Source organism: Candoia aspera, chromosome 1 (assembly GCF_035149785.1).
Source record: "Candoia aspera isolate rCanAsp1 chromosome 1, rCanAsp1.hap2, whole genome shotgun sequence".
NCBI lineage: Eukaryota > Metazoa > Chordata > Lepidosauria > Squamata > Boidae > Candoia > Candoia aspera.
In genome coordinates this window covers 57,584,945-57,603,806 of record NC_086153.1, presented here as the reverse complement: position 1 = coordinate 57,603,806, position 18,862 = coordinate 57,584,945, and the positions used below count along the sequence as shown (strand labels likewise).

General features: G+C 40.5%; 1 protein-coding gene across 1 annotated transcript in view; it reads left to right on the top strand.

Moving 5' to 3' along the window:
• Positions 1 to 18,862, top strand: part of BABAM2 (BRISC and BRCA1 A complex member 2) — a 200,740-nt gene that overhangs the window by 19,160 nt on the left and 162,718 nt on the right. Inside the window, exons 5-6 of the mRNA XM_063304618.1 lie at positions 11,545 to 11,739; positions 17,899 to 17,973. Of these exons, the coding sequence (XP_063160688.1) occupies positions 11,545 to 11,739; positions 17,899 to 17,973 (270 nt within the window). The remainder of the gene's footprint in view (positions 1 to 11,544; positions 11,740 to 17,898; positions 17,974 to 18,862) is intronic.

Sequence of the window (18,862 nt, the reverse complement as noted above, 5' to 3'; positions counted from 1 at the left end):
TCAGGATTGCAACTGTACTATATATTATCTGCTGCAGTACTACGAAATAAGGTATAAGTTCCCTCATGCTGACTTAAATTGTAGTAATCTTTCCTAAGTTCCTCATTTTCCTTTCTTGCCATGAATAGTGGGGTTAAGAGGGGAAAATGTACTTCTGTACATTCTGTTGTTCCCTAAAGCTTGTAAATTGGATGGTTTGGAAATCCATATAAAGCATGTATTAAAGTGGCTAATAAAACAACCTTTATAAATGTAGTGAATTGGCTTCTGTCGTTTACCATTGGTCAATCTGTACCTTTATCAGAACAGGCAAGGACTCTGATTTTCCCTCCATATGGCAGTCTTTGAATAATAATCTGTGAGGTTTTAGGAAGGCATTTTAGTGTCAGTCCTTTAGATTCTGATTTAGAACTTTTACCTTTTATACTAAGAGAACTGAAACTTAGAAAGATGCTAAGTATATTAGACAATTGTCCTATTAATAAAAGTAAATTATTATAATAAATTACTTATAGACTGTATTAGAATATATGGAATACCAGAAACTGAGCAGTAATTGGCTTCTGTTGTGAAACTCTGGAGATAGCTCAAATACTTGCAATTTTATTTACCCAAAATAAAGCAAGTAAATGTGGTTGTTTTACAAACAGGGGGAGTATCAGTGGTGTGCAAGACTGTGTTAGTGTATAGGCAAAGGCAACAGAACTTTACTTTTCACTTTGTTTCATGCTGTCTTATAATAGCACTTTCAAAAGATAGACCACTAACCACACATTCTAGTTCAGAATGATACATTCTTCCTACTTCTTGCTCCTAATCAGTTTACTGGTCTTTATCATCCATTTACTTCCTTTATCCTCTACCAACCTGAGGAGAAATGGAGACAATCTTACATTGTAAAACATTTCATAGCTAAACAATAGGTGCAGAATTTAAATGAAAATTGTATACAAATTAATAAAAAAAATCCTGCACTGTATGATTCCTTTCTAAAATTTTGCCCAAGTTGCAAATGTATTCCTTTCCTTTCTTTAACTTACAAATTCAAGTATACAGATTACTTCCTGGAAGGGTACTCATTTGAAGGCATGTGGTAAAGACAAAAAAACTGCCCTGGAACGTGCCAGGAAATAAGGTAGTCATCTGCAGGATGCTTCTGCCAGTGTATATTGCCATATCCTTGTGGTGCCACACAATCAGTGATACCGTATTTCTCTGTGATTAAGATCTGAAACTTCTATCTAGTACAAGTATGTTTACTCATCTAGCTGGAATACTGACATTGGCACAACTATATCTTAATATTTACTTCTGCTACAGAATTGTAGTGTAAGTAATTAAGAATATGTATTTTAAGGGTATGTTTAGAGAAATGAAATGTGGAGAGTATTTTGTGGCTTACAGCATTGACATACTAAGGTAAGGTTTCTATGCAAAGCTTATAGAAAAATTATAAAGGCTTAAAATATTAAGAAAGTTGGGTGTCAGTAGCATGCCTTCTTACTGCTCCAATAATAATAATCTAATAGTCTTCAATAGGTAAATATCTTAGTAAAAACAACACTGGCTTCCAAAGGGCTGTTCATCAAACACTGCTTATATACAAGGACTTCAGCAGCTTCCCTTTCGCCTCCTTAAATGCCAATTCTGAAATCAGTAATTAAAACTTCAGGATATAAATATATACTTGTCAATAAACTGAGAATTTTAGGTGCCAAAATATGCCCCCCAAAAGGGGTTCAGCTTATCCGTGGATGGGCTTATCAACAAGTATATACAGCAATACTTTTTTAAACTACTCATATATCCCATATATACTCTCGTATAAACCCATCCACAGATAAGCTGACCCTTGAATTTTTGACCAAAATACCATAAAAATGGATAATCTGTGGATTATCAACAGATAAGCCAATTGTGAAAATTAAAGCATACAAAAATTTCAAGGATGGGCGTATCCATGGGTGGCACATTTTTCATGATATTTTGGTTAAAAATTCAAGGGTCAGATTATCCTCAGATAAGTATATTGCAGTATATCTGTGGATATATGTGAGTATATATGGTAAATTAAAGTATGGCTGGAGAAGCTTAAAAATTAATTCCAATCTACTGAGGGTTTTATGAATGTGCTAACCTAGTGTGAATATATTAAAATTGCACTGGATAGTTTGCCACTTTTTAAAAAACTTTCTTTGTGATTTTTCTGCTATGGCTCCTATTTACTGCATGTGGTTTTTAAAAATCTAGTTGGCTTTAGAATTAAATAGGTACTTAGTTAAAGGTTTTTCATGTCTGAAAGTAATGTGTTAGGGTAGGTAAGTTATTTATTTTATTTTATTTTTATCCCGCCTTTATTATTTTTATAAATAACTCAAGGCGGCGAACATACCTAATACTCCATCCTCCTCCTATTTACCCCACAACAGCAACCCTGTGAGGTGAGTTGGGCTGAGAGAGAGCAACTGGCCCAAGGTCACCCAGCTGGCTTTCATGCCTAAGGCAGGACTAGAACTCACAGTATTAAAATTCAGTTTTGATGCAACATTGTTCAACTTGACAAGAATAAACATGTCATTTGAGAAGAACGAATAGCACCGTCTTCCTTCTTTCCTTTTGTTTTTTTAATGTCATGTGACTGAAGTTCCTCAGGCCCAGTGATGCTTGGGAGAAAATTCTTTTATCTTACAGAACAGTTAGCAAAATATTAATGATGTAATGCTTAAGATAATTATGGGAAAAAGGTTATTTCCATTTCTTGCTGGGGTATTGTAATGGTTGCCTATTCTAAAACACTATCAGACTCATGAGCAGGAATTCAAAGATATCTGATTTATTAAAGAATAGTATGCAGGATCACAGAGAAAGCTAAGAATGATTAAAGCGCGCCAAATTCAAACTGAAAAAGCCTCGGTGCAAATGAAACCCCTCCCCCCGTAGAATCTTCTCAAGTTCACAATCCCAGGTGCTCCTAATGGCTTCTGATGGTCTGCGGGAAAAGGCCTTGAACAGATAACATAATTCCAAACACATTCCATTGTACTGATTCCATATACAGAGCTTGGTACAAGGTCTCACAGCAACTCCCTCCCAAACAAATGCGCGTCAGCGCCATGGCATGTGAAACGTCACGATGTATAAACTACATTGAATCAGTGAACATGACATATTGCCCCCCCAAAATAAAGATTACATCAAGCAGCAGGCTTCAAAGGATAAGCAAGGTGAAAACAGTTAACTAAGTCAGGAGTGTTAACATGGTGAGCAGACACCCTTTCAGGATGAGGAAAATGTTTCCATTGGACGAGATACTGCAGGGTGCCTCAAAGTTTGCAGGAATCAACGATGTCCTTGACTTCACAGTGTTGTTGGCTGTCAGTCATGTTTGGAGCAGGAGGAGGAGGTTGAGGGTGCCAGCGTGAGGAGTGGTGCATAGGCTTAAGCAAGCTGCAATGGAAAACAGGGTGTAAGTGTTTCAGATTGTGAGGCAGGTCCAATTTAACGGTAACTGGATTGATAAGCTGAACAATAGGAAAGGGACCAATGAATTTGGGAGCAAGTTTTTTAGAGGGTTGAGGTGATTTGATAAATTTAGTAGATAGATACACCTGATCCCCAACTTTGAAGTCGCATTGTAAAGAACGATGCTTATCAGCTTGCAACTTGTAAGCAGCCTGGGCATCAGCCAGAGCTTGTTGAATTACCAGCTAGGAATCAGACAGTTTAACAGCCCAGTCAGATGCAGAACATGTTTGGGAAGGGGGCTGTGGCAGTTCAGGGATGGGAACAAAGTTGTGACCAGAAACCATGCGAAAAGGGGTTTGTCCGGTACTTTGATGGACAGCATTGTTGTAAGCAACTTCAGCAAAAGGTAATAACTCCACCCAATCGTCCTGATGGTAGTTAATGTATGCTCTAAGAAATTGTTCAAGAGTGGAATTTAAAATCTCAGTAGAACCGTCAGTCTGGGGATGGGACGATGTGGACAGCGCTTGTTTAGTGCCAATCAATTCTAAAAATGATTTCCAAAACTGGGAAGTAAACTGTGTCCCGCGGTCAGAGACTAAACGGGAGGGGCTACCATGGAGGTGGCAGATATGGAGGAGAAATAGGCGCGCCAATTGTGGGGCTAATGGGATGGATGCACATGGAATGAAATGTGCTTGCTTGGAGAAAAAATCTTTTACAACCCAAATGACAGTTTTCTTCTGACTGGGAGGAAGATCCACAATAAAATCCATAGAAATCTCATCCCAGGGACGGGTAGGACTGGCCACTGGCTGTAAAAGCCCCTGTGGTTTCCCTCCTTTACATTTTGACATGGCACAAACAGGACAGGAAGCAACATAGTCTTTTACATCACGTCTCAAAGTTGGCCACCAAAATTGGCGGCAAACCAAATGCAAGGTTTTGACAAAACCAAAGTGTCCAGCAAGTTTATCATCATGGGAACCCTGCAAAATAGTAGCCCTCAATGTTTCAGGCACATAAGGCGATGTTCCACTCACGCCAGACCGTATTCAAAAGAAACAGTGTCTCTATTAGCTAGCAACCAAGTGTCAGATTTCAGTGCCTGGAGAAAGTCCTTCTGTAACGGACAAGGAACTTGCACTTTCCGCTTCCCAGGCTGGGCTGGGGGCGGGGTTGCCTGTGCATGGGTCTGGCTCCGAGTGACAGCAACCAAGCCCAGTTGTGGTTCAGTGAGAACAGTCCCAATCACATCTGCCACCTGGTCAAGGTCCTGAGGTAAATGTGACAAAGCATCGGCCAGAAAGTTTTTCTTTCCCAGGATAAATTTTAACTGGAAGTTAAAGCGAGTGAAAAACAGAGCCCAGCGAATTTGTTTAGGACTGAGACGCCGGGGTGTGTGGAGGGCTTCCAAATTCCTGTGATAGGTCCAAACCTCGAAGGGGCATTTAGCGCTTTCAAGGAAGTGACGCCAGGTTTCCAAAGCGGCTTTTACAGCAAACTCCTCCTTTTCCCAAACATGCCAATGGCGTTCGATTTCAGAAAATTTCCTGGACAGATAAGCTCAGGGTTTTAAGTGATTTTCAGAATCCCTCTGTAACAAAATAGCCCCAACTGAGGAGTCAGAAGCATCAACTTGGACCACAAAGGGGCATTCAGGATCAGGGTGCTGTAGAATAGGCTCAGCAGTGAAAAGGGTTTTCAACTTTTCAAATGCTGCCTGGCATTCAGGTGTCCAATTCAGCATGGCCCCAGGGTGTTTTACTTTACGTGTCTCCCCCAAGCCCTTGGTATGGAATAAATCAGTGAGGGGCAAGGCAATCTCAGTGAACCCCTGGATAAATTGGCGATAATAATTACTGAACCCTAGGAAACTTTGAAATTGCCTCTGGGTGCGGGGATGTTCCCAACTTAGAATTGCCTGAATTTTTGCAGGGTCCATTTCAATGCCCTTGTCAGACACCCTATAGCCCAGATAGTCAAGTTGGGTTTTGTGAAATTCACATTTGGAAAGTTTGGCATAGAGTTTGGCATCTCTAAGTTTGCATAACACCTGTTTGAGGAGGCATTTGTGTTCCTCCTCAGTTTCAGTGTAAATGAGAACGTCATCTAAGTAAACCAGGATCCCTTTAAACAAATGATCATGTAAAACTTCATTAATCAACTGCATGAAGACTCCGGGTGCCCCTGCTAACCCAAAAGGGAGGACTTTGTACTGAAACGATCCTAGTGGGCAATTAAAAGCAGTTTTCCACTCATTCCCAGCTTTTATGCGAATGCGGAAATAGGCTTCACGAAGATCGAGCTTGGAGAAAGTCTTGCCCTTTGACAAATGAGCTAACATGTCCTTCATGAGAGGGAGAGGGTACTTGTTGACAATAGAGACGGAATTTAACCCTCGATAGTCCGTACAGAGTTGAAGCGTGCCATCTTTCTTTTCCCAGAATAACACAGGGGCCCCAACTGGGGGCGGGTGGTTTTTCAGATTTTCTAGTTTGCATGAAGGTATGCTGAGCGTGCTCAGCCTTCCCTGCCAGACAGATCCAGTCGTACAATGACTCAGGGCCGTCTCTACACAACGCCCACCGTAGGACATCCCGGTTGAGTCCCTCTTTAAACCGTTCTATTAGGGTTGACTGAGACCAGTCAGGAATTTTCCCAGCTAGAGCCTTAAACTCCAGGGCGTAATCAGCTACGGACATTTGGCCCTGGGTAAGATCATTCAGTGCCTTCTTAGCTCTTGCCTTGGCCAGAGGATCTTCAAAATGCAGCTTTAATGCCCACATGAAATCATCGAAATAATCAAGTGCAGGGGAGTCAGCATCACTTAATTGAACATACCAGTCAGCCGCTCGACCCTTCAACTTGGTGGCAATGGCAGTTATCTTAGCCTCTTCGGAAGGGAAGCATGCTCCAAACTGCCTCATATAACTTTTAGCATTAGTTGAAAAGAAAGATAACTTGGTTGGATCCCCATCAAACTTGACAGAAAAGTCTCTTACCCCCACTCCGGTTGGAGTGGAACCGGCAGCCACTTGAGTGGTTGGGCCCCAGGTTACAGTAGTTCTCCCTCTTCAGGGTGGGGACACTGGTGATCGAGCCCTGCGGGGTGGAGATTCGTCCCGGAGCCATCTCCGGCCCTGCTTTGCTGGCGGTCTGGATGGGAGGATGGGGGATGGTTGCGGGAAGCTGGGATCTCCTCCGCGCCTCCCCTGCCCCTCCAGTGACAGAGACAGCTTTCTTAGCATGTACTCTATCAATTCTGATAATGGAAAAAGCCAGGGAGTTTCAGAAAAACATCTATTTCTGTTTTATTGACTATTCTAAAGCCTTTGACTGTGTGGACCATAACAAATTGTGGCAAGTTCTTAGTGGTATGGGGATACCAAGTCATCTTGTATGCCTCCTGAAGAATCTGTATAACGACCAAGTAGCAACAGTAAGAACAGACCACGAAACAACGGACTGGTTTAAGATTGGGAAAGGAGTACGGCAGGGCTGTATACTCTCACCCTACCTATTCAACTTGTATGCAGAACACATCATGCGACAAGCTGGCCTTGAGGAATCCAAGGCTGGAGTTAAAATCTCTGGAAGAAACATTAACAATCTCAGATATGCAGATGATACCACTTTGATGGCTGAAAGCGAAGAGGAACTGAGGAGCCTTATGATGAAGGTGAAAGAAGAAAGTGCAAAAGCTGGCTTGCAGCTAAACCTCAAAAACCTCAAAAAAACCAAGATTATGGCAACCAGCTTGATTGATAACTGGCAAATAGAGGGAGAAAATGTAGAAGCAGTGAAAGACTTTGTATTCCTAGGTGCAAAGATTACTGCAGATGCTGACTGCAGTCAGGAAATCAGAAGACGCTTAATCCTTGGGAGAAGAGCAATGACCAATCTCGATAAAAGAGCAGAGACATCACACTGACAACAAAGGCCCGCATAGTTAAAGCAATGGTGTTCCCTGTAGTAACATGGCTGCGAGAGCTGGACCATAAGGAAGGCTGAGCGAAGGAAGATCGATGCTTTTGAACTGTGGTGTTGGAGGAAAATTCTGAGAGTGCCTTGGACTGCAAGAAGATCAAACCAGTCCATCCTCCAGGAAATAAAGCCAGACTGCTCACTTGAGAGAATGATATTAAAGGCCAAACTGAAATACTTTGGCCACATAATGAGAAGACAGGACACCCTGGAGAAGATGCTGATGCTAGGGAGAGTGGAAGGCAAAAGGAAGAGGGGCCGACGAAGGGCAAGATGGATGGATGATGTTCTAGAGGTGACGGACTTGTCCCTGGGGGAGCTGGGGGTGTTGACGACCGACAGGAAGCTCTGGCGTGGGCTGGTCCATGAAGTCACGAAGAGTTGGAAGCGACTAAACGAATAAACAACAACAAACTCTATCAATTCTATTTTGGCCTCCATCACTCTTAGTCTTTCAGGTGTTTGAGAGTCCTCCCTCCCTCGCGTGTTCGGCTTTCTCTCTGTTGACACCGTAGTAGATTCTTTGTCTGAGGTTAACAGGAACCAATACTTCCAGGACGCCCCCGACGTCCCTGGCTGGGATTCCCCTACTTCATCCAAGATGATCAACTCTGCGAGCGATTCGCTGGGTGCCTGTTGCTCTGGCTCTTCCCCATCATTAGATTCCTCCACATCAGAATTGGAACTCGATTCATCCCGGGAGTCTGAAGGTTCTGGGGTGAGGTTCAGTTCTCCGCTCTTGACCGTCAACTCGGGCATCAAGCTAGCCGTCTCCTCAAGTCTCCCGGTTGTGAGCTTGGACTCAGCCATTGTTAACTATTTTCCCTCACAAGAAACTGATCTTGGTAGGAGCTAAGAGTACAACTTTGGGGATTCTCAGCTTTATGTAAAGGTTGCCTATTCTAAAACACTATCAGACTCATGAGCAGGAATTCAAAGATATCTGATTTATTAAAGAATAGTATGCAGGATCACAGAGAAAGCTGAGAATGATTAAAGCGCTCCAAATTCAAACTGAAAAAGCCTCGGTGCAAATGAAACCCCTCCCCCCATAGAATCTTCTCAAGTTCACAATCCCAGGTGCTCCTAACGGTCTCTGATGGTCTGCGGGAAAAGTCCTTGAACAGATAACTTAATTCCAAACACATTCCATTGTACTGATTCCATATACAGAGCTTGGTACAAGGTCTCACAGCAGCTCCCTCCCAAACAGAAACGCACATCAGCGTCATGGCATGTGAAACGTTACGATGTATAAACTACATTGAATCAGTGAACATGACAGGTATGGCTGTCAATCCATACCGGCATGTTAAGTCTTCAGCTTTATGACGGGTATTTATTTAAAACTTTATAAAAGAAATGGAATTATACATATCTTGATAGACTTCTAATTGTATAATGCAAGATTTTTTTCTGAAAGAACACAATCTGTACTTCAGAAAGGTGGGAAACTTTCTGTTGAACTATTTTTGCAAGTCTAATAGATAATTGATGAGTTTAATCTTAATTCACTATTATCAGAGGTCAAATCACTTGGTTATTCAAGGTTCAAATGCACAAACTCCATATGTAAGTTAAATATGTCATGAATGCATGCGCAAAACTGGAACACACAAGATTTTTCTAGGTAAAGGGATGCACTTAACCTTTTAGTGAAATGTTGGAGCCCACACTTCATAAAGGAATGGATTGAGACAGAACAAAAACATAATTTCATATGAATTCACTTACATTTAAAGGCAAGTCAAATTAAATACAGTTGCAGGTGTTTTGTTCCCCCAGTTGTGTTTTGGTAGCTTCAAGTGAGATGGGCGGTGACGAAATTTGAGATCTAAAAAAATATAAATATATTTTTACAGTAAAATATGATTTTTACTGTAACTGAATTTTCCATTCACTTACAGTAAAAATAACAACTTGTTAACAAATTTTGGAAGTTTCAGATAGCTGGAAAAGCATTTGAGGATGGTTTGAGATCTTTGATACCATAGATTGTGCATCTCTGATATAAAAGAAGAATGAGAATAAATGATAGCAAAAAAAGCCCATGCAGTTGTGGGTAGAGTTTGTTGACAAAATGAAAAGAAGGAGCTGGCAAAAGCAGCCGATAGAATTCAGCTAGAGTCAGTTGATAGGATGAAAAGAAACAACAGGAGGAATGAGAGTTTATTTGGTTCAGGAGTTAGTGAAATAAAAGAACATTATAGGGTATTGGTGGTGATTGAAGGGTCTCTTTCTTTTGATTTAAACACTCTTGAAGTTGTTACAGGAAATTTCATATGGCTGATCTTTGTCAAAGCAATTGCCTCACTGGCCTTTAGAGGAGGACTGTCATGAGTACTGATGGTGAGTGGGGGGGGGGGGCTATCCAGGGGGGAAAATGCATGCGTAGTTTAGGGACTTTGAATTTTCCTTTGAAGAAACTCAGAGCAGACCCACCTTGATTTTTGGGTTTATCTGTGAGGGTTTCCCACGGCCTTTCAGTTTGACAGGATTTTCTGTCTGGTAGAGTAGAACAATAAACACTAGAGACTCAAGCTACTGTCTCAGCCTGGTTCTTCACTCTAAGATAGGACAAGGACACTCCTGACAGCTTTTCCAGCTCAGTGGCTGGCTGAAGCAAGCAGCCCTTTTGACATCTCAGTTGGGAGTACTGTAATGGATTACCTTATTTTTTTCAGTCTGGGTATTATATTGAGGTTGAGTGCTCCAATGGTGGGAATCAAGTGGCTCCATACAGGTAGTCCTCAGGTTATGACAGCAATTGGGACCGGAATTTCCATCACTAAGTGATGTGGTTGTAAAGCGTGAGTCACGTGACTGCATTGCTTAATGACAGCAATCCCAGCAGTCTCGTAACCGTAGGACCACATGGGTTGTTAAGTGGGAAGAGGCAGGAATCAGGGAGCGCAAGGGGTTCATGGGTACCATGAGGGAGTGGGGGATGCCGCGGGCAGGCACTTCTTAGCACGGGTGGGCCATTGGGACAACGGGCAGGCACTACTGAGTGTGGGCAGGTGGTGGCCGCAGGCAGGCGCTTCAGAGCATGGGAGGTGGGGGAGTGCTACGGAGTATGAGATCCCTGGTATCTCATACTCTAGTGGGGCTCCTCAGGAGAAAAAGCAGCAGGAGCAATTTATGGGAGCGACCTGCAACCTTACCTGCTGGCTTCCCCGTTGACTTTGCTTGTGGGAAGCCAGCAGGGAAGGTTGCAAATGGTGATCACGTGACTGTGGCTTGCTGCGGCGTAATCTCTCTCATTCACTGACATTGTAATTTTGAATGGTTGCTGAACAAGTGGTTGTAAGTCAAGGACTACCTGTATATCAAATTGATGCTGCACTGCATAGGTTTCCAGCCCTTTGTGTGCCTTCTAAATCTGGAACAGAATTGGAGGGTAGCATGGAAAGTAAGAAAGAAGAATCTGCTGAACTAGTATATGCTGTTTTGTTAGGTGAATTATATTATTGGGTATTAGTTGATCAGATGACTGGATGTTATATTCCATAAATAAATGTATCTCCTACATTCATGTCTAGGTCTAAGTCTAAGGTTTGTACACTTTATTACACATACTGGCTTTGAAGTAGAAAGACAGATCTATAAAAATAGTAGCCTTTTATATATTATTAGATCATGGCAGCAGATTATGGGCTAGATAATCTGGATTTACTGGATTAAATGATTTATGTAGGACTAGGACCTGGTACAAAGAATAGGAAATCCATACATAGGTCACACTATATAGCCCTGTTTGTGTTGATGTTCCCCCCTTTATCATTTTCTTTCCCTCTGCTAAAATTCTGAGTGGATTCTTACACTGATAATATAGCTAGTAACCATTATGTAAGCCAAAACCAGGTAAAGGCCTTCTCTGAAGAGATTCGCATCCACTCCAGTACACTGAAAGTACAGGAGGAAGAAAGCCAAATCTAATGGCTTTGAATTTCCTATGTATAGGTTCTATGTATTGATTCTCTGGCAAATGAAAGAGCATGCAAGTTGGTCCAATTCAAAAGCTCACTTTGGACAATGAAAATATAATTACATTTCATTATTCATTGGTTAACTTGTCTCTTAATTGAACAGAACCTGGCCTGCTGGAATCCTTCAAATCCTGAATGCCTTCTGCTTGTTGTAAAAGAACTTGTACAACAGTATCACCAGTTTCAGTGCAGCAGATTACGTGAGAGCTCTCGGCTCATGTTTGAATATCAAACATTACTTGAAGAACCTCAATATGGAGAAAACATGGAAATTTATGCTGGCAAAAAGAACAGCTGGGTAAGTTGTTGTTGTAGTTATACTAACAGAAGAGTACCACTAGAGATTCCTTTCCATAGTAACTATAGCCTGATTTGGACACAATCTTTGTCCTAGGTGTGTACTTCTTAAAATAGATGTCCTCAATTTACCTTTGTTGGTCTTCTCACTTCCTGCTCTTCAGCAATTTTATTGCGTTACCTTGCTTGAACTTATTTTCTAGGTAAACAACTATGTCTAACAGTAGTGTGGAATTGAGGATTATGAACGCAGTAAAGCACTGACTAAAGTCTTCTCACCTATCGTAACATTTAATAAATGGGTTTATTCTAATTAAATAAATTCTGCGAGGTTAATGAAAATGTAAGAGTCAACAGCTGGAAGTGCCTGTGTTGACTATGCCTCCTTCTCTTCTGTTTCCAATAAAAGACACAATTTAAAAAGTGGCAACAACGCTTGCTATTGAGATGCTGCCTCCACTTTTTGTGGTAATTGCAAGAAAGTTGTCTTTGAATGGGTTGCAGATTGCATAGTAACATTTGATTGTATACCGTTGAGAAATAGTATATAACATATAAAAATAAAATAATTGCATGTGACTCTGGATATTTATTTATTTATTTATTGTAAGCAGAAATTAAATCAGAATACAATCCACACAGCCACGAGACTCCCCTCAGATTTGCAAACTACAGTTTGAAAAGCCCTACCCTTGATAGAGGGTAGGTTGAGGTATTGTAAAGACTCACTGGGAAAACCAGGGCAACAGTGAAAGTGTGTGTGTGGGGGGAGAGTGTGACTCCTGCTTAATTCACTAGAGCAGTGTTTCTCAACCTTAGCAGTTTAGTATGGAGGGGAAAACTTAGGCATGTGGAGTCCTTGGTGCTGTGTAATCCTTGTTGTTTTCTTGCAGACTTTTCATTGCCAGACTAGGCAACATCGTCAGTGTGAAAGTTTCAGGGTTTGTTTGTTTTTTTGCACTGAAGTTGTTGTTGGCAGATTGCTAGGAAAGCCTTTAGCCCAGGAGAGATCAGAAAAATCACACACCAGGCATTTCTATAAAAATAATTTTATTTACAGAAAGCAAAACATTTTTAAAGGCTTCTGCATTCATTACAGGCTCTCAGTGAGAGCTGCTTAACTCAACTCTACATGTCTACACAGAAGGGAAACAGAAACTAAAACAAGTCCAGGCAAGTTCTTCCCCCCAGGTGCAAAAATTAACATTCGAAAAGGGGACAGTTGAATTCAACCTCTTCACTTGGCCAAAATGATTAGTTACCATAGTAACCTTAATCTGTAGTAGAAAACATTAACACTCCCCTTTTTATACTACAGAATAAGATGCAAACCAATTTTCTTTGACAACTCTATCTTTCCATTCACATTATTTTAACATTATCTCCCCTTTTGTTTAACAGAAAGCTACCATCCTTCTTCCTGTGTATTTCTAAACCTAGGTTGTTATAATTCCAAGGCTTTTTAATATGAAATGGCTTTTCATGAAGGCTTCAGAATCAAGCCTTTGTTTTTCTGTTGGTGTGAACAGCAGCAAATCATCAACATAAATGCACAGATACATACAGCCTTGTTTGTCTTTCTTCATATATACACAGGGATCTGCTTTTCCTTTTTCAAAACCAAAATTCTGCAGTTTTTCATCTACTTTTTGGTTCCAGGATCTAGCAGCTTGTTTTAACCCATAGATTGACTTCTGCAGTTCACAGACTAGATTCTCCCCTTTTTCATAGCCAGGGGGTCGCTGCATGTATAATCTGTGGTCTAAATCACCATTGAGAAATGCAGTTTGAATGTCATAGTGGTTAACTGACATTCCTTTGAGTGCAGCAATTTTTAACAGTAATCTAATTGATTCACCTTTAGTAACTGGTGCAAAAGTCTTGTCAAAGTCTAAATCTTTCCTTTGAGTGAACCCTTTTGCAACTAACCTTGCTTTATATTTTTGGATTTTGCCATCAGCATCCCTTTTCAGTTTGAAAACCCACCTGCAACCTAGACAGCGTTCATTGGGAGGTAGATTTACCAGTTTCCATGTTTTATTTTCTTTCAAGGATGCTAATTCCTGTTGCATGGCAGAATGCCAATTTTGTGCAATCTCAGGTGGTAAAGCATTCACTTGTACTAAAGACTCAGGTTCTGTGAATATGTGAAAAGCCTTTACTGTTTCAGCCTGAAAACGTGATGGAGGAACGCCTTTATTACTTCTCTGAGATCTGTGAGGTAATACAGGGCTTAAATTTTGACTCCTATCACGTTCCTGAGAAGCATCTATCTCATCAGACAGATCTTCAGTTTGCTTTTCTGGTTTAATGTCCTCATCAGGCAAAAAACCACCATCAGCAAGTCCTTGCTGTTCTCTTGTAGTGGTCAGATCAACTGGAGAGCTAGAGTTTAATCTCCCCCAGTTTTGTTCAGCAAAAGAAGCGCTTTTGCTAATTATTAATTTCTCTCCCATTATGAACCTGTAGCTCCTTTGGCTTTGTTCATAGCCAACAAAAATGGCTTTCTTTGTTGTGGGGCCTCCTTTCCTTCTCTGTTGTTTTGGAATATGAACCCAAGCAGTGCTACCAAACACTCTAAGATGGTTTATCTTTGGTTTCACACCATAAAACAAATAGAATGGAGTGTCCTGAATCACAGAGTTATACAATCTGTTTTGTACATAACAGGCAGTAGATATTGCCTCTCCCCAATACTTAAAAGATAAATGTGAATCTTTAAGCATGCATTCCATTGCATTTTGCAAGGTTCTGCCCTTTCTTTCAGCAACACCATTTTGCTGAGGGGTGTAAGGGTTAGAAAGAATTTGTTCTATCCCCTTTTCCATTAGGAACCTTCTGAATTTGTGAGAAAGGTACTCTCCTCCTCTATCACATTGGAGTGCAGATACAGGCCTAGGGAATTTTCCATTTGCCCATGTCACAAAACTTTTAAATTTCTCAAATGCCTCATCTTTGTGTTTTAAGATGTAGATAAATGTGTATCTTGAGAAATCAATGATGGTCATTGCATACCTTGCTTGTCCAAGACTTGGAGAAAAAGGACCAATAATGTCAGTGTGTACAATTTCCAAAGGTCTAGTTGTAACTCTGTCACTGTGCTTACTCACAGGAGCTTTGAGTGTTTTGCATTCTTTGCAAACTACACAATCTAAGTATTTGTCACAGGGTTTTATCTTTAGGTCAGCACACAGCTGTGGCATTTGTGCTATAGACTTGAAATTAGCATGACCAAATCTCCTGTGCATCAGGTGTACACATTGGTCATGATATGGCGTGTTGCCAACTGCAGCCTTGCAGCTTGGCTTCCTTGCATTTTGCACAATGTACAAGGAGTCTTTTAACATACCAGTAGCACACAATTTTCCATTTTTGTGTATCTCACAACCATTTTTCTTAAATGTTATGACATACCCTGTTGCAGCCAATTGTGCCACAGATAAAAGGTTTGATTGTAAATTTGGCACATACAACACACCTTTTACAGTTTCTCCCAAGCAGGATAAATACAAGTCACCTTGTCCCATAATTTTGGTCACAGACCCATCAGCCAAAGATACACTCTGTCTTTCAGTTTTAGACAGTGACACAAAAGAGCTTTTACAATTACATAAATGACAATTGGCCCCAGAATCTAACACCCATATATCAGAATTACCCTTCTCAGCAACCTGTGCAATTTGGGTTGTCTGAAGAGCCTTCTTCTGTGTTGACCTTGTGTTCTTCTTCTGTCTTTCTACTCTTGGGTCTCAAGGCACAGTCTTTCTGCAAATGTCCAGCTGAACCACAAGTGAAGCATTGCTGGCTGGCTAGCGCTGTGGCCTCAGCTTCCTTTCCCTTTTCCCTTGTTTTCTGGTACTGCAGCTTTCCAGAAGAGATGGGGGGGGATCTTTCCTCTCTCTTCTCCCATTCAGCGAGTAAGCGCTGTGTAACATACGATGGGGTGAGGTCTGCTTCAGGCATAGCCTCCAGGGTACAAATCAGCATGTCCCACGTTTCATTCAGTGAGGACAGGAGGATATAGGATTTTGTGAGAGGTGTAAATTCCATTCCTCTCTCCTGCAACTCAACAAACAGCTGCTGAATATAATGCAGGTGCTCAGGAAGGCTATCTCCTTCTGCAAGGTAGGCTTTATACAGCTTTTTTGTCAGGGTAACTTTACTCCCTGCTGTTGCCTTTACATACAAGACTCTCAAAGTGTCCCAAAGTCCACCTCACACGTGGACTAGCTGATTGTCCTCAACTCCCAGGATAATGGTGGCTCTAGCCCACTCATCCTGTCTCAGCCATTCAGCACTGGGATTTTGGGGGTTTTGCTCACCAATTGGCAGCCAAAGATTCTCTCTGCGAAGATACATCTCCATCTTCAGGGCCCAATTCAAATAGTTGGTCTCTGATAGGCGCTCCAGAGGCATTGCTGAGGGCTGGGAGGTAGCCATGGCTTCTTCCTTCTTTTGCAAGTCACCTCAGCTGGCTTCTTTGTCCTGTAGACTGGCAGTTGCTGGAAAATCTCCAGGTGGCTCCAAAGAAAATCTTCACAGGTCTTTGCTACCTGCCTTTTAATTGTTCATGAGGTGTGGAGCTGATCTCTCTATTCTCTCTGGGTTTTACTGGGCTGTTTACTGGGCCTATAACCTGTTGGCAGATTGCTAGGAAAGCCTTTAGCCCAGGAGAGATCAGAAAAATCACACACCAGGCATTTCTATAAAAATAATTTTATTTACAGAAAGCAAAACATTTTTAAAGGCTTCTGCATTCATTACAGGCTCTCAGTGAGAGCTGCTTAACTCAACTCTACATGTCTACACAGAAGGGAAACAGAAACTAAAACAAGTCCAGGCAAGTTCTTCCCCCCAGGTGCAAAAATTAACACCCGAAAAGGGGACAGTTGAATTCAACCTCTTCACTTGGCCAAAATGATTAGTTACCATAGTAACCTTAATCTGTAGTAGAAAACATTAGCAGTTGTTGCCTAGTCTGGCAATGAAACATCTACAAGAAAACAAGGCTCAGACAGCACCAAGGACACCACAGTTCAACCCTGAGCTACAAATATTCTCTTCAATTGAAATTTAGGCTTTCAAGATTGTGTTACTATAGCCTATATATCAATAAAGTATAGTTCCAGTCAAATTTGTGGAATCCGTTTCTTGACTTGCCCAACTTGAAGAGCGTACAGTCTTATCTGGAGGATTCTTCTGTTGAATGGCGAAAAGGTTATGAATGATAATATGCAACATCTGGAGTGACCAGTTTTGAAAAGATTTGGCTAAAAGTTTCTGGAGCCTTTCCAAAAGAATAAAGCATTAGAATTGCCTTGCTGTATAATAGAGCTGGTCACCCACCGTTGTTTCTTCACAATGTGTCGTAATCTGAGACAAGCTTCTGATATGCTTATAGAAGAAGAATATGCTTTTTTTATAAGCATATTCTTATAAAATGATTAAAAAACTGATTCCTCATTACTTAATCCTTTTTTCAAAAAAAGCCTGTAAAAGGTAGCCAATGGCACATGGGATGTATATTAGAACAATTAATTAAAAATAGTTGAAATATTGCAAGGTTTGCTAGATATCATGAGATTTCGGGGTTCTTTCATGAAGTCTCATAAAATTTAAGGGGGAATGCAAAATGTCAAAAGTTTTCAGTACTCACATATGAAATCACAGGAAGTTTCAGGAGTTAAATCTTGCAATATTTGATACTATTTTGTTCTTTTAAAAAAGTGTTTCTGTAGTTCTGACAGAACATGCAGAGTACTCAGCATCTAAAAGATGTGACTAAGGCATGGGTTATAGTTGTCAAGGCCTCCTTTTCCAAGGGATGGTGTAACTGATACACCTGCCAAAAGTGGACACCCCCACCCCCAAGGTCTGGATTCCATTTGCCTATCTAATAGTCCTGAGTTTAGGAGTTAACAGATAATGATCAATATAATTGGAAGGTGGGAATGGCATAATTGGGATAATTGTCTTGCCATCACTGGATCCTAAGTTGTTTTGCTGCAAACACCTTGCTTGCTATGTGATTTGCTTTTCATATACTACAAAACTAAATATTTGGTCTGTTTCAATTATGTCTCTCCAAATTATTAGGAATGTGAATGCCCAATTAAATAGTGAGGTTGGATGTAATTCTCTTTTTTTTTTTAATTGATAGACTGGTGAATTTTCAGCTCGTTTCCTTCTGAAATTGCCAGTGGACTTCAGCAATATCCCTACCTACCTTCTCAAGGTAAAATAAACCATTATTATTTTAGTTACCACATTCTTTGAAACAACTGAATTCCAATGCTTCCTATTTTTCTGTAGGAAAAAGCATACAAGCCTTCCTAAGAAAGTAGTAACTTATTATTTAAAGACTTGTACATGGAAAAATAGGTACTAGAATAACTCAATTCCAATAATACAGGTAGTTTAACTAATAACTACAGTGAGCCACTCTCTAAAATTTTATTTTATGCTCAGTCCTGTATCTTTCTTTTGTCTGAACTATTTTCGTACACCTTATCTTGCAAAAAATGAAATCAGTTTAAATACCAGCATAAGTATACATTATATTCAGATTTCTCTAAAAATCCTTCAGTAGCTTTCAACATGACATTTAATATCCAAATAGACTTAAAATCAAATGAGTCTGTTTAAGCCTTTGAAATTTTGTCAGTGAGTCAACAAGCCAACTGAGGAGGAGGTATGCATAGGAACTTTCCTGTAGTTAGGAAAGCTGTTGAATTTGAGCCAGAAAAATAGATGTTATGAGCTTGTTAAATTATTCTTAGGGAAATGAAAAATGAATATATAGAATTCAGATATGTATTAAATTCTGCTTTGGCAAATGTGCCGATCTCGAGGGAAAGCTTGGCTATATCTGAAGGAACAGATAACTTCTCCTGTATGTAACTTCTCAGTATACCTATCTACCCAAACTATAAGAATGTCTTTGAAGATGCTAAGAAATTAGTTATTATATGATGTCTTTACCAAGATACGTAGAAAGGCATGGTATAAATTTAATAATAAATAGAATAGAAATACACAAGCAATCAGAGATATTTTAGGATCTAAAGCCTAGATAATTGAAGGAGTAAGGAGGTGACTTGAAATATTCTTAACAGGCTGCAGTT